The 21,383-nt window shown below is 39.9% G+C and overlaps 1 protein-coding gene across 2 annotated transcripts in view; it reads right to left on the bottom strand.

Moving 5' to 3' along the window:
• Positions 1 to 9,109: 9,109 nt before the first annotated feature.
• Positions 9,110 to 21,383, bottom strand: part of LOC139391806 (protein CBFA2T1-like) — a 171,338-nt gene continuing 159,064 nt past the window's right edge. For both annotated transcript variants that reach the window (XM_071139363.1, XM_071139362.1), the window contains exons 10-11: positions 12,090 to 12,280; positions 9,110 to 9,833 (exon numbers count right to left, since the gene is read on the bottom strand). In XM_071139363.1, coding sequence (XP_070995464.1) covers positions 9,540 to 9,833; positions 12,090 to 12,280 — 485 coding nt within the window. In that variant the 3' untranslated portion in view covers positions 9,110 to 9,539. The remainder of the gene's footprint in view (positions 9,834 to 12,089; positions 12,281 to 21,383) is intronic.

The raw sequence follows: 21,383 nt of genomic DNA, 5'->3' as shown, positions 1-21,383 counted from the left end.
AGTACATGGTCTGAAACACATTGAATTCTGTTTCAGTCGCTGTGAGAAGGTTCAAGTCATTTCAAATGACTCGAGGTGATCTGACAGGAGAATGTTAACGTTTCCCCGTTGTTGTGGGTCACGACCCTGAACTGAGTAAAACAGACTTGAGGTGAAGTCTGGAGTGCATCCCAAATGGCTCCCGATTATAGTGCACTACTTTTGACCAGGGACCAAAGGGCAATATAGTGCACTACTTTTGACCAGGGACCAAAGGGCAATATAGTGCACTACTTTTGACCAGGGACCAAAGGGCAATATAGTGCACTACTTTTGACCAGGGACCAAAGGGCAATATAGTGCACTACTTTTGACCAGGGACCAAAGGGCAATATAGTGCACTACATAAGGAGTGGGCGGTCATTTCATACACCATTTAGAATCTAATATCAAATAGAAAAAAGCATAATTCACTTCATGATGGGAAACTCCCAAAATCGATTTTATTATGTTCCATATTAGTGATTATTGCTGCTATTTTGAAGCCTGGGAATCCAAGCTAAATGATTCAGTTCAAACGGGGAAATGTCATTTGGATTCCCAGGCTATCTATTTGGTTTTAAAATGTCAGAAAATCACCTGTCTCATTTACTTTGACACATGTCCTTTTAAATGGTGTTTTCCCAGCCTACACTGAGCAGGGCTGGTTGTCCAGTACTGGACAGAACGTTTCCCAGCCTACACTGAGCAGGACTGGTTGTCCAGTACTGGACAGAACGTTTCCCAGACTACACTGAGCAGGACTGGTTGTCCAGTACTGGACAGAACGTTTCCCAGCCTACACTGAGCAGGACTGGTTGTCCAGTACTGGACAGAACGTTTCCCAGCCTACACTGAGCAGGACTGGTTGTCCAGTACTGGACAGAACGTTTCCCAGCCTACACTGAGCAGGGCTGGTTGTCCAGTACTGGACAGAACGTTTCCCAGCCTACACTGAGCAGGGCTGGTTGTCCAGTACTGGACAGAACGTTTCCCAGCCTACACTGAGCAGGGCTGGTTGTCCAGTACTGGACAGAACGTTTCCCAGCCTAGACTGAGCAGGACTGGTTGTCAAGTACTGGACAGAACGTTTCCCAGCCTACACTGAGCAGGACTGGTTGTCCAGTACTGGACAGAACGTTTCCCAGCCTACACTGAGCAGGACTGGTTGTCCAGTACTGGACAGAACGTTTCCCAGCCTACACTGAGCAGGACTGGTTGTCCAGTACTGGACAGAACGTTTCCCAGCCTACACTGAGCAGGGCTGGTTGTCCAGTACTGGACAGAACGTTTCCCAGCCTACACTGAGCAGGGCTGGTTGTCCAGTACTGGACAGAACGTTTCCCAGCCTACACTGAGCAGGACTGGTTGTCCAGTACTGGACAGAACGTTTCCCAGCCTACACTGAGCAGGACTGGTTGTCCAGTACTGGACAGAACATTTCCCAGCCTACACTGAGCAGGACTGGTTGTCCAGTACTGGACAGAACGTTTCCCAGCCTACACTGAGCAGGACTGGTTGTCCAGTACTGGACAGAACGTTTGCCCAGTCTACACTGAGCAGGACTGGTTGTCCAGTACTGGACAGAACGTTTCCCAGCCTACGCTGAGCAGGACTGGTTGTCCAGTACTGGACAGAACGTTTCCCAGCCTACACTGAGCAGGGCTGGTTGTCCAGTACTGGACAGAACGTTTCCCAGCCTACACTGAGTAGGGCTGGTTGTCCAGTACTGGACAGAACGTTTCCCAGCCTACACTGAGCAGGGCTGGTTGTCCAGTACTGGACAGAACGTTTCCCAGCCTACACTGAGCAGGACTGGTTGTCCAGTACTGGACAGAACGTTTCCCAGTCTACACTGAGCAGGACTGGTTGTCCAGTACTGGACAGAACGTTTCCCAGCCTACACTGAGCAGGACTGGTTGTCCAGTACTGGACAGAACGTTTCCCAGCCTACACTGAGCAGGGCTGGTTGTCCACTACTGGACAGAACGTTTGCATGTGTTTCATGAGAACATTCCTGAAACAGGTTTTGATTGGAGCTTGAATAACACAACAAGGATACGTAACCGTGGTAACGTCATGTGAACCTCTTTTTAAAAAATCTTCAGGATCCATGATTTTGGTTGTTTCTTCGTTGTCTGTGTCTGAAATAACACCCTATTTTCCCTATACAGTGCACTACTTTTCACTAGTCGTGCACTAGTCAGGAATAGGATTCCATTTGGGACACATATTCTGTGTCTGTCTTTGGCAGTCTTCAGTGTTAATGATGAATTCTTCTGTAACAACAGTACTGTTTCTGGGAGCTCGACTGTGTTAAAGCTCGTTCTACATTTGGAAAGTTAGTTTTCTAGTATTTTCTAACTATTTCTTTCATTCTTTTTCTTTCTTTCTTATTTGTTTGTTTGTTGTTGTAACAAATAAAACTAACAAAAACAAAATACATCGTCCAGTAAGGTGTCTGTGGAAAGAAAAGTTATTTATGACCTCTTGTTATTTATGCTCAGTAATAAAACGGTATTAACAATAAGTTATTTAGCCACACTTTCTGCTTTACAGAAACGAAAAGACACAGATACGCTAGCAATATCAGTACATATGTAGAAAAACGTGTAAATTATGGCTCTACACTGGAAAAACATTTGCCAAAAGAAGCATGCCAAAATAACCTTTGTGACAGTGCAAATACATCGATGTAGGTCCCTGGTACAAAACATTTAGGTTAGCATTCCGTGAAACATGCTAGTTCTCAGAAGAGATCTGAACCAGTCGTAGAGTAGCAGAGTAGCAGCTCTGAGGAGATAGCTTGTGTCTTTTCTTCTAGGACAAACGTCCTTCTTTAAAAGTACTAGGAGGTAACTACCACTGACACATACACACAGGAAACAGGAAACAGCTCAGAAACATGATGGTTTCTCTCCTTTTGCTAGAAAGAGGAGGGGACTGAAGTTGTGGTTGGTTAAAGTAATATACATTGTCACAACTGTCCAACACATTCAATAACCATTGGAGACAGTACAGGTCAGAAGTGTTAAACACCATCACATTTACAAAGGAAAAATAACAATAAACATGTTGGTAGGTGGTGTCTGGAGTTGAGGACAGAGTTGGTTCAGAGGAGATGGAGGAGTTGGGCAGGACAGAGAGAGAGTAGAGATGGTTCAGAGGAGATGGAGGAGTTGGACAGAGAGAGAGTAGAGTTGGTTCAGAGGAGATGGAGGAGTTGGACAGAGAGAGAGACAGAGTAGAGTTGAGTTCAGTGGAGATGGAGGAGTTGGACAGGACAGAGAGAGAGTAGAGTTGGTTCAGAGGAGATGGAGGAGTTGGACAGAGAGAGAGAGAGTAGAGTTGGTTCAGAGGAGATGGAGGAGTTGGACAGAGAGAGAGAGTAGAGTTGGTTCAGAGGAGATAGAGAAGTTGGACAGAGAGAGAGTAGAGTTGATTCAGAGGAGATGGAGGAGTTGGACAGAGAGAGAGTAGAGTTGAGTTCAGAGGAGATGGAGGAGTTGGACAGGACAGAGAGAGAGTATAGTTGGTTCAGAGGAGATGGAGGAGTTGGACAGAGAGAGAGTAGAGTTGGTTCAGAGGAGATGGAGGAGTTGGACAGAGAGAGAGTAGAGTTGGTTCAGAGGAGATGGAGGAGTTGGACAGGACAGAGAGAGAGAGTAGAGTTGAGTTCAGTGTACAACTGTTTTCTCTCACTGATTCATAGGTAATCTCTTCTTTGTTTGCCGGTGGTTGTAATGCTGATGAGCTCCGTCGCAGGTTAATAACTTCACATTCTGTTCACTTCCTGGTTTGGAACAGAGAGATAGGAAGTGCAGGTGTAACGTACTTCAGACAGAGTCCTTCTTTCCATGTACTGCAGTCAGGTCATAGTTCTATCTTTGTATATCTTGGTATCCAGGGGTCAGGTATTAGTTACATCTTGGTATATCTTGGTATCCAGGGGTCAGGTGTTAGTTATATCTTGGTATATCTTGGTATCCAGGGGTCAGGTGTTAGTTATATCTTGGTATATCTTGGTATCCAGGGGTCAGGTATTAGTTATATCTTGGTATATATTGGAATCCAGGGGTCAGGTGTTAGTTATATCTTGGTATCCAGGGGTCAGGTGTTAGTCATGTCTTGGTATCCAGGGGTCAGGTGTTAGTCATGTCTTGGTATATCTTGGTATCCAGGGGTCAGGTGTTAGTTATATCTTGGTATCCAGGGCTCAGGTATTAGTTATATCTTGGTATCCAGGGGTCAGGTATTAGTTATATTTTGGTATATCTTGGTATCCAGGGGTCAGGTGTTAGTTATATATTGGTATCCAGGGGTCAGGTATTAGTTATATCTTGGTATCAAGGGGTCAGGTATTAGTTATATCTTGGTATCAAGGGGTCAGGTATTAGTTATATCTTGATATCGAGGGGTCAGGTATTAGTTATATCTTGGTATATCTTGGTATCCAGGGGTCAGGTGTTAGTTATATCTTGGTATATCTTGGTATCCAGGGGGCAGGTGTTAGTTATATCTTGGTATATCTTGGTATCCAGGGGTCAGGTGTTAGTTATATCTTTGTATATCTTGGTATCCAGGGGTCAGGTATTAGTTATATCTTGGTATATATTGGTATCCAGGGGTCAGGTATTAGTTATATCTTTGTATATCTTGGAATCCAGGGGTCAGGTATTAGTTATATCTTGGTATATCTTGGTATCCAGGGGTCAGGTATTAGTTATATCTTGGTATATCTTGGTATCCAGGGGTCAGGTGTTAGTTATATCTTGGTATCCAGGGGTCAGGTGTTAGTTATATCTTTGTATATCTTGGTATCCAGGGGTCAGGTGTTAGTTATATCTTTGTATATCTTGGTATCCAGGGGTCAGGTATTAGTTACATCTTGGTATATCTTGGTATCCAGGGGTCAGGTGTTAGTTATATCTTTGTATATCTTGGAATCCAGGGGTCAGGTATTAGTTATATCTTGGTATATATTGGTATCCAGGGGTCAGGTGTTAGTTATATCTTGGTATCCAGGGGTCAGGTGTTAGTCATGTCTTGGTATCCAGGGGTCAGGTGTTAGTCATGTCTTGGTATATCTTGGTATCCAGGGGTCAGGTGTTAGTTATATCTTGGTATCCAGGGGTCAGGTATTAGTTATATCTTGGTATCCAGGGGTCAGGTATTAGTTATATTTTGGTATATCTTGGTATCCAGGGGTCAGTTGTTAGTTATATCTTGGTATCAAGGGGTCAGGTATTAGTTATATCTTGGTATCAAGGGGTCAGGTATTAGTTATATCTTGGTATCCAGGGGTCAGGTATTAGTTATATCTTGGTATATCTTGGTATCCAGGGGTCAGGTATTAGTTATATCTTGGTATCCAGGGGTCAGGTAATAGTTATATCTTGGTATCCAGGGGTCAGGTATTAGTTATATCGTGGTATCCAGGGGTCAGGTATTAGTTATATCTTGGTATCCAGGGGTCAGGTATTAGTTATATCGTGGTATCCAGGGGTCAGGTATTAGTTATATTGTGGTATCCAGGGGTCAGGTATTAGTTATATCTTGGTATCCAGGGGTCAGGTATTAGTTATATCGTGGTATCCAGGGGTCAGGTATTAGTTATATCTTGGTATCCAGGGGTCAGGTATTAGTTATATCTTGGTATCCAGGGGTCAGGTGTTAGTTATATCTTGGTAACCAGGGGTCAGGTATTAGTTATATCTTGGTATCCTGGGGTCAGGTATTAGTTATATCGTGGTATCCAGGGGTCAGGTATTAGTTATATCTTGGTATCCAGGGGTCAGGTGTTAGTTATATCTTGGTAACCAGGGGTCAGGTATTAGTTATATCTTGGTATCCAGGGGTCAGGTATTAGTTATATCGTGGTATCCAGGGGTCAGGTATTAGTTATATCTTGGTATCCAGGGGTCAGATATTAGTTATATCTTGGTATCCAGGGGTCAGGTGTTAGTTATATCTTGGTAACCAGGGGTCAGGTATTAGTTATATCTTGGTATCCAGGGGTCAGGTGTTAGTTATATCTTGGTATCCAGGGGTCAGGTGTTAGTTATATCTTTGTATATCTTGGTATCCAGGGGTCAGGTATTAGTTATATCTTGGTATATCTTGGTATCCAGGGGTCAGGTGTTAGTTATATCTTGGTATATCTTGGTATCCAGCGGTCAGGTGTTAGTTATATCTTGGTATATCTTGGTATCCAGGGGTCAGGTGTTAGTTATATCTTGGTATATCTTGGTATCCAGGGGTCAGGTGTTAGTTATATCTTGGTATATCTTGGTATCCAGGGGTCAGGTATTAGTTATATCTTGGTATCCAGGGGTCAGGTATTAGTTATATCTTGGTATCCAGGGGTCAGGTGTTAGTTATATCTTGGTAACCAGGGGTCAGGTATTAGTTATATCGTGGTATCCAGGGGTCAGGTATTAGTTATATCTTGGTATCCAGGGGTCAGGTGTTAGTTATATCTTGGTAACCAGGGGTCAGGTATTAGTTATTTCTTGGTATCCAGGCGTCAGGTATTAGTTATATCGTGGTATCCAGGGGTCAGGTATTAGTTATATCTTGGTAACCAGGGGTCAGGTATTAGTTATATCGTGGTATCCAGGGGTCAGGTATTAGTTATATCTTGGTATCCAGGGGTCAGATATTAGTTATATCTTGGTATCCAGGGGTCAGGTGTTAGTTATATCTTGGTAACCAGGGGTCAGGTATTAGTTATATCTTGGTATCCAGGGGTCAGGTGTTAGTTATATCTTGGTATCCAGGGGTCAGGTGTTAGTTATATCTTTGTATATCTTGGTATCCAGGGGTCAGGTATTAGTTATATCTTGGTATATCTTGGTATCCAGGGGTCAGGTGTTAGTTATATCTTGGTATATCTTGGTATCCAGGGGTCAGGTGTTAGTTATATCTTGGTATATCTTGGTATCCAGGGGTCAGGTATTAGTTATATCTTGGTATCCAGGGGTCAGGTAATAGTTATATCTTGGTATCCAGGGGTCAGGTATTAGTTATATCGTGGTATCCAGGGGTCAGGTATTAGTTATATCTTGGTATCCAGGGGTCAGGTATTAGTTATATCGTGGTATCCAGGGGTCAGGTATTAGTTATATTGTGGTATCCAGGGGTCAGGTATTAGTTATATCTTGGTATCCAGGGGTCAGGTATTAGTTATATCGTGGTATCCAGGGGTCAGGTATTAGTTATATCTTGGTATCCAGGGGTCAGGTATTAGTTATATCTTGGTATCCAGGGGTCAGGTGTTAGTTATATCTTGGTAACCAGGGGTCAGGTATTAGTTATATCTTGGTATCCTGGGGTCAGGTATTAGTTATATCGTGGTATCCAGGGGTCAGGTATTAGTTATATCTTGGTATCCAGGGGTCAGGTGTTAGTTATATCTTGGTAACCAGGGGTCAGGTATTAGTTATATCTTGGTATCCAGGGGTCAGGTATTAGTTATATCGTGGTATCCAGGGGTCAGGTATTAGTTATATCTTGGTATCCAGGGGTCAGATATTAGTTATATCTTGGTATCCAGGGGTCAGGTGTTAGTTATATCTTGGTAACCAGGGGTCAGGTATTAGTTATATCTTGGTATCCAGGGGTCAGGTGTTAGTTATATCTTGGTATCCAGGGGTCAGGTGTTAGTTATATCTTTGTATATCTTGGTATCCAGGGGTCAGGTATTAGTTATATCTTGGTATATCTTGGTATCCAGGGGTCAGGTGTTAGTTATATCTTGGTATATCTTGGTATCCAGCGGTCAGGTGTTAGTTATATCTTGGTATATCTTGGTATCCAGGGGTCAGGTGTTAGTTATATCTTGGTATATCTTGGTATCCAGGGGTCAGGTGTTAGTTATATCTTGGTATATCTTGGTATCCAGGGGTCAGGTATTAGTTATATCTTGGTATCCAGGGGTCAGGTATTAGTTATATCTTGGTATCCAGGGGTCAGGTGTTAGTTATATCTTGGTAACCAGGGGTCAGGTATTAGTTATATCTTGGTATCCTGGGGTCAGGTATTAGTTATATCGTGGTATCCAGGGGTCAGGTATTAGTTATATCTTGGTATCCAGGGGTCAGGTGTTAGTTATATCTTGGTAACCAGGGGTCAGGTATTAGTTATATCTTGGTATCCAGGCGTCAGGTATTAGTTATATCGTGGTATCCAGGGGTCAGGTATTAGTTATATCTTGGTAACCAGGGGTCAGGTATTAGTTATATCGTGGTATCCAGGGGTCAGGTATTAGTTATATCTTGGTATCCAGGGGTCAGATATTAGTTATATCTTGGTATCCAGGGGTCAGGTGTTAGTTATATCTTGGTAACCAGGGGTCAGGTATTAGTTATATCTTGGTATCCAGGGGTCAGGTGTTAGTTATATCTTGGTATCCAGGGGTCAGGTGTTAGTTATATCTTTGTATATCTTGGTATCCAGGGGTCAGGTATTAGTTATATCTTGGTATATCTTGGTATCCAGGGGTCAGGTGTTAGTTATATCTTGGTATATCTTGGTATCCAGGGGTCAGGTGTTAGTTATATCTTGGTATATCTTGGTATCCAGGGGTCAGGTGTTAGTTATATCTTGGTATATCTTGGTATCCAGGGGTCAGGTGTTAGTTATATCTTGGTATATCTTGGTATCCAGGGGTCAGGTATTAGTTATATCTTGGTAACCATGGTTGGTAATTTGTATGGCTCCTTTCTCTTCCATCCCTCAGGGAGGGACACATCTTTATCAGTCCACTGACCTGGATATTATTACTAGTCAAGAGGAACAGCTGCGGTTCCTTTACAATCTGCTCCATATCTGCACCTTGCTGCTGGCAGATACAGTCCCTCTGTCTGTCTGTCTGTCTGTCTGTCTGTCAGTCTGTCAGTCTGTCAGTCTGTTCTTTGTATTTGTGGTCTTCCCATAATAAGAGAGTTGGCTTCAGCTTTTTGCACAGTGTTTGTGTTGTAGTAGTAATCCATTGGTATGTTGTTTGGTGTCTTAATGAGGTCAACTGGTTTTATATCATATATCCCAGGTAGTAGAGGAAAACAACAAAGCTTTTAGAAAACAGAACTCAACAAAGGGGATGTCAGATGTATTTGTGTGGACTTTCACTGCTGTTATCCACTCACTTTCTATCTTCATATTTACATGAAAAAAAGGAATGAAAGAATAGCAATAAACAACAACAACAACAACAACAAACGGACGACAACGGACGCTAATAACAATAGCAACAATAAGGGCATTGATAACAACAACAACAACAACAACAATAATAATAATAATTAAAACAAATAACATTTTTGTGTGTTCTTTGTTAATCATGGCAAGTCAATGTGACTGATCTACATGTATAAACCTCCTGTCTCGTGTGGAGCCTCTACTACTCCAAGATAGGTCTACATCTCTTGTCGGAGCGTTAGCGCCTTAGCATTTAGCATCAAGTGAGCCAGTCATGTTGTGCTACTGGGAGTTTCCGACGGCTCCCCGGATGGCCCCCCGGTTTAGTGCGGCGTGGTTTCCAACGTACAGGGGGTTCCTGGGGTGCCGGAGCGGGGTGTGGCGATGGGCGGGGTTCCGGCTGGGCTGCCTCCTCCACTAGAGGGCGTAGTGGAGGAGCTGATAGGAGCGGAGGTCTCTGTACCCTGCTGCTGGGCTGCCTTGGAGGCCTGGAGGGTCTGGCCACATACGTGGTGGTGTTTCTCCCAGTCTTTGTGCTGGCAGAAAGAGCCGCAGTAGCGCGCCGTGTTACAGCCGCTGCAGGTCTCGCTCGCCTTCCGCCCGCAGTTCCAACAACTCTACACAGAGAGAGAGAGGAATTAGTACAATTTGGGATTTGAATAATTTTAATACTTTGTGTGCTTTGTAATAGGAAAACATTATTTAAAGACCTTTTAATAAGAACACTCCGATTTATCAGTGTAGAGAAAATAAATAGTATTTTGAACTTCACAGGATTTCACAGCAGGCAAATTAGTCTTAAATTAATGTGTATGAAGACAACAAAGGAAAACAGAGAGAAACAGAAAGTAACCTACAACAGAACTATTGTACACCACAACATCCCACAGAGTGAAACATAAGGACACATTTGCGACAAGTCAGATAATTAAACCCAAACAGACTTGGGAAGACCAAAAGAGCTAAACAGCTACCGAGCCATACTCCGGAAGGCTCTCTCCTAAACATGGCTGAACACAATTAGAGTCAGATGTGGGCTGAGCGGTGAGTGTTGGTTTCCATGCTAACTGGTTAAACGCTGTATTTAGGACTCCTATATAGTGATTATAGTTATAGATTATAGTAAATCAGTCCCTCCACATAGTGATGAGTAAATCAGCGGTCCCTCCACATAGTGATGAGTAAATCAGTCCCTCCACATAGTGATGAGTAAATCAGTCCCTCCACATAGTGATGAGTAAATCAGTCCCTCCACATAGTGATGAGTAAATCAGTCCCTCCACATAGTGATGAGTAAATCAGTCCCTCCACATAGTGATGAGTAAATCAGTCCCTCCACATAGTGATGAGTAAATCAGCGGTCCCTCCACATAGTGATGAGTAAATCAGCGGTCCCTCCACATAGTGATGAGTAAATCAGTCCCTCCACATAGTGATTAGTAAATCAGCGGTCCCTCCACATCGTCCTCCTCGGCAGAATTGGTACCACCTTTCCAAACACACAGAGCGGCTAATCTGGGGGAAAGGGGAAGAGAGCGAAAGAGAGAACGAAATACTCATGTGTGGCCGTCTCCCCTTGGGACTGATGTAGGCAATATCCTGTTTAGTGTCTCCTCTTGGGACTGATGTAGGCAATATCCTGTTTAGTGTCTCCTCTTGGGACTGATGTAGGCAATATCCTGTTTAGTGTCTCCTCTTGGGACTGATGTAGGCAATATCCTGCTCAGTGTCTCCCCTTGGGACTGATGTAGGCAATATCCTGCTTAGTGTCTCCTCTTGGGACTGATGTAGGCAATATCCTGCTTAGTGTCTCCTCTTGGGACTGATGTAGGCAATATCCCATTTAGTGTCTTCTCTGGTATAATAAATACATTCTGGTATAATAAATATATAATAAATACATTCTGGTATAATAAATATATAATAAATACATTCTGGTATAATAAATATATAATACATACATTCTGGTATAATAAATATATAATAAATACATTCTGGTATAATAAATATATAATAAATACATTCTGGTATAATAAATATATAATAAATACATTCTGGTATAATAAATATATAATAAATACATTCTGGTATAATAAATATATAATAAATACATTCTAGTATAATAAATATATAATAAATACATTCTGGTATAATAAATATATAATAAATACATTCTGGTACAATAAATACATTCTGGTATAATAAATATATAAGAAATACATTCTGGTATAATAAATATATAATAAATACATTCTGGTATAATAAATATATAATAAATACATTCTGGTATAATAAATATATAATACATACATTCTGGTATAATAAATATATAATAAATACATTCTGGTATAATAAATATATAATAAATACATTCTGGTATAATAAATATATAATAAATACATTCTGGTATAATAAATATATAATAAATACATTCTGGTATAATAAATATATAATAAATACATTCTAGTATAATAAATATATAATAAATACATTCTGGTATAATAAATATATAATAAATACATTCTGGTACAATAAATACATTCTGGTATAATAAATATATAATAAATACATTCTGGTATAATAAATATATAATAAATACATTCTGGTATAATAAATATATAATAAATACATTCTGGTATAATAAATATATAATAAATACATTCTGGTATAATAAATATATAATAAATACATTCTGGTATAATAAATATATAATAAATACATTCTGGTATAATAAATATATAATAAATACATTCTGGTATAATACATTTATAATAAATACATTCTGGCACATAAATCAATAAAACAGCCATTCTGGTACATAATAGATCAATAATAAATACATTATGGTATAATAGATCAATAAAGTGTCCTACCTCGCTGGAGTCCTCCTGCTGGTTGATGACAGTCAGTGCGTCCTCCGCTGCCTGTCTCTTGGCCTCTGCCACCGTACGCTCCATCTTGGACCGTTCTGAGCTGATCATCTGATGGGCCTTCCTCTCCGCCTCTGAAACCGCCTTCTGGAGCTCTGACATGGCCTGGCGCTTCACCTCGTTCACAGCCTCTTCTGAAACACATTCAGAGATATCATCAAGGACCCAATCAGCCCCCTACCCCCTAACCCTAACCCCTTAACCCTAACCCCCTAAACACTACACCCAAACCCTAACCTACCCTCCTACTCCTTAACCCTAACCCTGCAGTCTATCACAGTGCCATCCGTTTTGTCACCAAAGCCCCATACACAACCCACCATTGTGACCTGTACGCTCTCGTTAGCTGGCCCTCGCTTCATACTCGTCGCCAAACCCACTGGCTACAAGTTATCTACAAGTCTCTGCAAGGTAAAGCGCCACCTTATCTCAGCTCACTGGTCACCATAGCAGCACCCACTCGTAGCACGCGCTCCAGCAGGTATATCTCACTGGTCACCCCCAAAACCAATTCCTCCTTTGGTCGTCTTTCATTCCAGTTCTCTGCTGCCAATGACTGGAGCGAACTGCAAACATCTCTGAGGCTGGAGACTCATATCTCTCTCACTAGCTTTCAGCACCAGCTGTCAGAGCACCTCACAGATCACTGCACCTGTACATAGCCCATCTGTAAACAGGACATTCAACTATCTCATCCCCATCCTGTATTTATTTATCTTGCTCCTTTGCACCCCAGTATCTCTACTTGTACATTCATCTTCTGCCAATCTACCATTCCAGTGTTTAATTGCTATATTGCTATACATGCAGAATACCTGCTGTTAACTTTTAAATGATTGGAATGAATTATCCAAAGAGAGTATAAAGATTTTCAATTACTTCACCACCATGGCCTATTTATTTCCTTAACTTACCTCATTTGCACTCACTGTATATAGACTTTTTGTTTTCTTTTGTTCTACTGTATTATTGACTGTATGTTTTGTTTATTCCATGTGTAACTCTGTGTTGTTGTTTGTGTGGAATTGCTATGGGTTATCTTGGCCAGGTCGCAGTTGCAAATGAGAATTGTTCTCAACTAGCCTACCTGGTTAAATAAAGGTGAAATAAATCAAAATAAATAATCCCCTTAAACACTATTTCCTGCAATAACCGGAAGTGTCATCCAAAAGCATATGAAGCATATAAATATGCCTGTCTGGATTTGATCGAAAATTCAAGTCTGATGCTACTTGAGTAGTAGATTTTAATGAGCCCTACATTAAAGCCATTTAATGAGACCTACATTAAATACATTTAATGAGCACTACATTAAAGACATTTAATGAGACCTACCTTAAAGACATTTAATGAGCCCTACATTAAAGACATTTAATGAGACCTACATTAAATACATTTAATGAGCACTACATTAAAGACATTTAATGAGACCTACATTAAAGACATTTAATGAGCACTACATTATTAAATACATTTAATGAGCCCTACATGAAATACATTTAATGAGTCCTACATTAAAGACATTTAATGAGACCTACATTAAATACATTTAATGAGCCCTACATGAAATACATTTAATGAGTCCTACATTAAAGACATTTAATGAGACCAACATTAAAGACATTTAATGAGACCTACATTAAAGACATTTAATGAGCACTACATGAAATACATTTAATGAGTCCTATATTAAATACATTTAATGAGTCCTACATTAAAGACATTTAATGAGACCTACATTAAAGACATTTAATGAGCACTACATTATTAAATACATTTAATGAGCCCTATATTAAAGACATTTAATGAGTCCTATATTAAAGACATTTAATGAGCCCTACATTAAAGACATTTAATGAGACCTACATTAAAGACATTTAATGAGCCCTACATTATTAAATACATTTAATGAGCCCTACATGAAATACATTTAATGAGTCCTACATTAAAGACATTTAATGATACCTATATTAAATACATTTAATGAGCCCTACATGAAATACATTTAATGAGTCCTACATTAAAGACATTTAATGAGACCAACATTAAAGACATTTAATGAGCACTACATTATTAAAGACATTTAATGAGTCCTATATTAAAGACATTTAATGAGCCCTACATTAAAGACATTTAATGAGCACTACATTATTAAAGACATTTAATGATTTAATACATGTAATGAGCCCTACATTAAAGACATTTAATGAGCTCTAGAGTAAAGACATTTAATGAGCCCTACATTAAATACATGTAATGAGCCCTACATTAAAAACATTTAATGAGTCCTACATTAAAGACATTTAATGAGCCCTACATTAAATACATTGAATGAGCCCTACATGAAATACATGTAATGAGCCCTACATTAAAGACATTTAATGAGCCCTACATGAAATACATGTAATGAGCCCTACATTAAAGACATTTAATGAGCTCTACAGTAAAGACATTTAATGAGCCCTACATGACAGACATTTAATGAGCCCTACATTAAAGACATTTAATGAGCCCTATATTAAAGACATGTAATGAGCCCTACATGACAGACATTTAATGAGCCCTATATTAAAGACATTTAATGAGCCCTACATTAAAGACATTTAATGAGCCCTACATTAAATACATTTAATGAGCCCTACATGACAGACATTTAATGAGCCCTACATTAAAGACATTTAATGAGCCCTATATTAAAGACATTTAATGAGCCCTACATGACAGACATTTAATGAGCCCTACAGTAAAGACATTTAATGAGCCCTACATGACAGACATTTAATGAGCCCTACATTAAAGACATTTAATGAGCCCTACATGACAGACATTTAATGAGCCCTACATTAAATACATTTAATGAGCCCTATATTAAAGACATTTAATGAGACCTACATTAAATACATTTAATGAGCACTACATTATTAAAGACATTTAATGAGTCCTATATTAAAGACATTTAATGAGCCCTACATTAAAGACATTTAATGAGCACTACAGTAAAGACATTTAATGAGCCCTACACTAAATACATGTAATGAGCCCTACATTAAAAACATTTTATGAGTCCTACATTAAAGACATTTAATGAGCCCTACATTAAATAAATTTAATGAGCCCTACATTAAAGACATTTAATGAGCCCTAGATGAAATACATGTAATGAGCCCTACATTAAAGATATTTAATGAGCTCTACAGTAAAGACATTTAATGAGCCCTACATTAAATACATGTAATGAGCCCTACATTAAAGACATTTAATGAGCCCTACATGGAATACATGTAATGAGCCCTACATTAAAGATATTTAATGAGCTCTACAGTAAAGACATTTAATGAGCCCTACATGACAGACATTTAATGAGCCCTACATTAAAGACATTTAATGAGCCCTATATTAAATACATTTAATGAGCCCTACATGACAGACATTTAATGAGCCCTATATTAAAGACATTTAATGAGCCCTACATTAAAGACATTTAATGAGCCCTACATTAAATACATTTAATGAGCCCTACATGACAGACATTTAATGAGCCCTACATTAAACACAATTAATGAGCCCTATATTAAAGACATTTAATGAGCCCTACATGACAGACATTTAATGAGCCCTACAGTAAAGACATTTAATGAGCCCTACATGACAGACATTTAATGAGCCCTACATTAAAGACATTTAATGAGCCCTACATGACAGACATTTAATGAGCCCTACATTAAATACATTTAATGAGCCCTACATTAAAGACATTTAATGAGACCTACATTAAAGACATTTAATGAGCACTACATTATTAAATACATTTAATGAGTCCTATATCAAAGACATTTAATGAGCCCTACATTAAAGACATTTAATGAGCACTACATTATTAAAGACATTTAATGATTTAATACATGTAATGAGCCCCACATTAAAGACATTTAATGAGCTCTACAGTAAAGACATTTAATGAGCCCTACATTAAATACATGTAATGAGCCCTACATTAAAAACATTTTATGAGTCCTACATTAAAGACATTTAATGAGCCCTACATTAAATACATTTAATGAGCCCTACATGAAATACATGTAATGAGCCCTACATTAAAGACATTTAATGAGCTCTACAGTAAAGACATTTAATGAGCCCTACATGACAGACATTTAATGAGCCCTACATTAAAGACATTTAATGAGCCCTATATTAAAGACATTTAATGAGCCCTACATGACAGACATTTAATGAGCCCTATATTAAAGACATTTAATGAGCCCTACATGACAGACATTTAATGAGCCCTACATTAAAGACATTTAATGAGCCCTATATTAAAGACATTTAATGAGCCCTACATGACAGACATTTAATGAGCCCTATATTAAAGACATTTAATGAGCCCTACATGACAGACATTTAATGAGACCTACATTAAAGACATTTAATGAGACCTACATTAAAAAAGACAGACCAAAAAGCTCTATTTTTATCTCATCAGACCACATGACATTCTCCCATTCCTCCTCTGGATCATCCAGATGGTCATTGGCAAACTTCAGACAGGCCTGGACATGCGCTGGCTTGAGCAGGGGGACCTACGCTGCAGGATTTTAATCAATTACGACATAATGTGTTACTAATGGTTTTCTTTGAGACTGTGGTTCCAGCTCTCTTCAGGTCATTGACCAGGTTCTGCCATGTAGTTCTGGGCTGATCCCTCACCTTCCTCGTGATCATTGATGCCTGACGAGGTGAGATCTTGCATGGAGCCCCAAACCGAGGGTGATTGACCGTCATCTTGAACTTCTTCCATTTTCTAATAATTGCGCCAGTTGTTGCCTTCTCACCAAGCTGCTTGCCTATTGTCCTGTAGCCCATCCCAGCCTTGTGCAGGTCTACAATGTTATCCCTGATGTCCTTACACAGCTCTCTGGTCTTGGCCATCGTGGAGAGGTTGGAGTCTGTTTGATTGAGTGTGTGGACAGGTGTCTTTTATACAAGTAACGAGTTCAAATAGGTGCCGTTAATACAGATAATGAGTGGAGAACAGGAGGGCTTCTTAAAGAAAAACTAACAGGTCTGTGAGAGCCGGAATTCTTACTGGTTGGTAGGTGATCAAATACTTATGTCATGCAATAAAATGCAAATGAATTACTTAAAAATCATACAATGTGATTTTCTAGATTTTTGTTTTAGATGCCGTCTCTCACAGTTGAAGTGTACCTATGATTAAAATTACAGACCTCTACATGCTTTGCAAGTAGGAAAACCTGCAAAATCGGCAGTGTATCAAATACTTGTTCTCCCCACTGTAGCTAGCTATATGCTCTCTTGGGTAAATATATGAAACTATCTCCAGTAGGCTAACCTCTTTGAGTGTGAACTGTATTACTGTGTTGTATTATACTGTATCATATGGACTGGAATTACTCACATCGTTCAAACCATGATAAAGCAGTTACAGAACGTGATTCTTCTAACAGGCTAATTTACATCATTTGAGTCAATTGGAAGTGTACCTGTGGATGTATTTCAAGGCCTATCTTCAAACTCAGTGCCTCTATGCTTGACATCATGGGAAAATCAAAAGAAATCAGCCAAGACCTCAGAAAAAAAATAGTAGACTACCACAAGTCTGGTTCATCCTTGGGAGCAATTTCCAAATGACTGAAGGTACCAAGTTCATCTGTACAAAAAATAGTACACAAGTATAAACACCATGGGACCACGCAGCCGTCATACCACTCAGGAAGGAGATGCGTTCTGTCCCTTAGAGATGAACGTACTTTGGTGTGAAAAGTGCAAATCAATCCCAGAACAACAACAAAGGACCTTGTGAAGATGCTGGAGGAAACAGGTACAAAAGTATCTCTAGCCACAGTAAAACGAGTCCTATATCGACATAACCTGAAAGGCTGCTCAGCAAGGAAGAAGCCACTGCTCCAAAACCGCCATAAAAAGCCAGACTACGGTTTGCAACTGCACATGGGGACAAAGATCGTACTTTTTGGAGAAATGTCTTCTGGTCTGATGAAACAAAAATATAACTTTTTGGCCATAATGACCATCATTATGTTAGGAGGAAAAAGGAGGAGGCTTGCAAGACGAAGAACACCATCCCAACTGTGAAGCATGAGGTGGCAGCATCATGTTGTGGGGGTGCTTTGCTGCAAGAAGGACTGGTGCACCTCATAAAATAAATGGCATCATGAGGGATGAAAATTATGTGGATATATTGAAGCAACATCTCAAGACATCAGTCAGGAAGTTAAAGCTTGGTCACAAATGGACAATGACCCCAAGCATACTTCCAAAGTTGTGGCAAAATGGCTTAAGGACAACAAAGTCGAGGTATTGGAGTGGCCATCACAAAGCCCTGACCTCAATCCCATAGAAGATTTGTGGGCAGAACTGAAAAAGCGTGTGCAAGCAAGGAAGCCTACACACCTAACTGAGTTAGAACCAGCTCTGTCAGGAGGAATTGGCCTAAATCACCCAATTTATTGTGGGAAGCTTGTGGAAGGCTACCTGAAACATTTGCCCCAAGTTAAACATTTTAAAGGCAATGCTACCAAATACTAATTGAGTGTATGTAAACTTCTGAACCAGAAGAAATACAAGTTGAAATAAATCATCCCCAGCTACTAATATTCTGACATTTCACATTCTTTAAATGAAGTGGTGATCCTAACTGACCTAAAACAGGGAATATTTACTGGGATTAAATGTCAGGAATTGTGAAAAACTGAGTTTAAATGAATTTGGCTAAAATGTATGTTAACTTCTGACTTAAACTGTATATACCTTTCATAATATTTCCCCTAATGTTATTAGTCTACCTCCTCTTTCTCTCTCTATTGTTGCTTCATTACTTAATCGCTTTCAACAGTTAAATGAAATATGTTTCGTTGTCCTTATCTTTATCAATCTAACGACATCCTTGAATAATATAGGACTAGAATTAGATGCAGAAGGCTTTCACTTCTCTTCACAAAGATGGAATGGTTATTGGTCTTAATGGTTATGGGTCTGAATGGTTATGGGTCTGAATGGTTATGGGTCTGAATGGTTATGGGTCTGAATGGTTATGGGTCTGAATGGTTATGGGTCTGAATGGTTATGGGTCTGAATGGTTATGGGTCTGAATGGTTATGGGTCTGAATGGTTATGGGTCTGAATGGTTATGGGTCTGAATTAAAATATATCTCAGGTATTTATCCAGGAAAAGGTGGTGGTTTTGGGTGGAATATCTCAGTAAATCTCAGTAACTGGGTTCCCGCCCAGTTGACATCAGCAAACCGCTCGCCCACACGGTGCCATACAACCTGTCTGCCCGGTACAGTTGAAACCCGGGATTCATCCGTGAAGAACACACTTCTACAGGCCATCGAAGGTCAGCATTTGCCCACTGAAGTCGGTTACAACACCAAACTGTAGTCAGGTCAAGACTCTAGTGAGGACGATGAGCACACAGATAAGCTTCCCTGAGACGGTTTCTGACAGTTTGTGCAGAAATTATTTGGCTGTGCAAACCCACAGTTTCATCAGCTGTCTGGTTGGCTGGTCTCAGACCATCCCGCAGGTGAAGAAGCCGGATGTGGAGGTCTTGGGCTGATGTGGTTGCACATGGTCTGCGGTTGTGAGGCCGGTTGGATGTACTGCCAAATTCTCTGAAACGACGTTGCAGGTGGCTTATGGTAGAGAAATGCACATTCAATTAACTGGCAACAGCTCTGGTGGACATTCCTGCAGTCAGCATGCCAATTGCACACTCCCTCAGAACCTCAGAAATCTGTGGCATTGTGTTGTTTGACAAAACTCCACATTTTAGAGAGGCCTTTTATTGTCCCCAGCAGAAGGTGCACCTGTGTAATGATCCTGCTGTTTAATCAGCTTCTTGATTAGCCACACCTGTCAAGTGGATGGATTATCTTGGCAAAGGAGAAATGCTCACTAAAAGGGATGTAAACAAATGTGTGCATAACATTTAGAGAAATCAGCTTTTTTTGTGGGTATGAAACATTTCTGGGATCTTTAATTTCAACACTTGACATGTTGCGTTTTATATTTTTTGTTCAGTAAAAGTTACTACTAAAGAGTGGAAATCCTTTTTTTCATAAAGTAAACAATACAATATATCATCTGAGTATCCTAGCAGACCTTGACTCTTGACTCTTACCTTGTGTTTCTCACCAGGTATCTTATTCTGTGTGATCAGGCTTTATGAAGAAGACTTTCATAAACAATGATCAGCAGTGAGCTAATTTCACTGTAGGTTTATTATTGTCTAATTACTTTCCATATGCAAGACTAATGACTCTTTTAAAAAAAAGGAAGTAGTTGTGTGATGTTTAATTGGTTTGATCCACTAGAGAGAAGGTGCGTGATGTCTGGCTTTTACAGCACATGCATACATCATTGGAGAATAAATTGCACGGATGATTTTTTGCGTTTGATACAGACGATTTGATGCTTTTGTTTTGGCTTTTCGTGTGTATTCCATATGAGGTCATTTATCAGGTCTTGTATATTTATTTGAAATTGAAATGTAAAAGATACACTTTCAGCTCATTTTGGCGTTGGCACGTTCTCTAACCTTAAACATGTGGGTGGTAAATTTAACGTCAGAAGGGAAACGGAGGCTTTTTTTTTGTTGCCTACATCAAGGTTGGTAACTTGACTAATTGTTTATGCAAATCAGGCAATTTATATTTAAATTCTGCATTTCTATTGTGCTCCCAACAGCACAGCAGAGGAGGAGGGGGAGGAGGAGAGGAGGAGGAGGAAAGAGGAGGAGGAGGAAAGAGGAGGAGGAGCAGGTGGAGGAGGAGGAGAGGAGGAGGAGGAAAGAGGAGGAGGAGGAAAGAGGAGGAGGAGCAGGTGGAGGGGAGGAGGAGCAGAGGGAGAGGAGGAGGAGCAGAGGAGGAGGAGGACATTGTGCATGGCGTGTGTGTGTCTGGTGTCTGAATGTTTATTACGGACTGTAAACGTTTAACTCCGCTCCAACAGATGTGTTGGTTGCCGGTTCTCCGTTGTATAAAATCCTCTACAGGAATCACAGGGCCGTGAAAAAGGATTTGCCTCCTTTCTACATTTCTCTACTTTTGCAAATGTTTGATACTGAATCAAATCAGATCTTCAACCAAAACCACATTTTAGATAAAGGGAACCTGAGTGAACAAATAACACAACAATTACATACTTACATACAATGCCTCTGTGTGAAAAAACGAATTTCCCCCTTACACT

Source organism: Oncorhynchus clarkii, chromosome 32 (assembly GCF_045791955.1).
Source record: "Oncorhynchus clarkii lewisi isolate Uvic-CL-2024 chromosome 32, UVic_Ocla_1.0, whole genome shotgun sequence".
Lineage (NCBI taxonomy): Eukaryota > Metazoa > Chordata > Actinopteri > Salmoniformes > Salmonidae > Oncorhynchus > Oncorhynchus clarkii.
The sequence above is the reverse complement of the archived record's forward strand: the minus strand, read 5'-3'. Positions and strand labels throughout refer to the sequence as shown.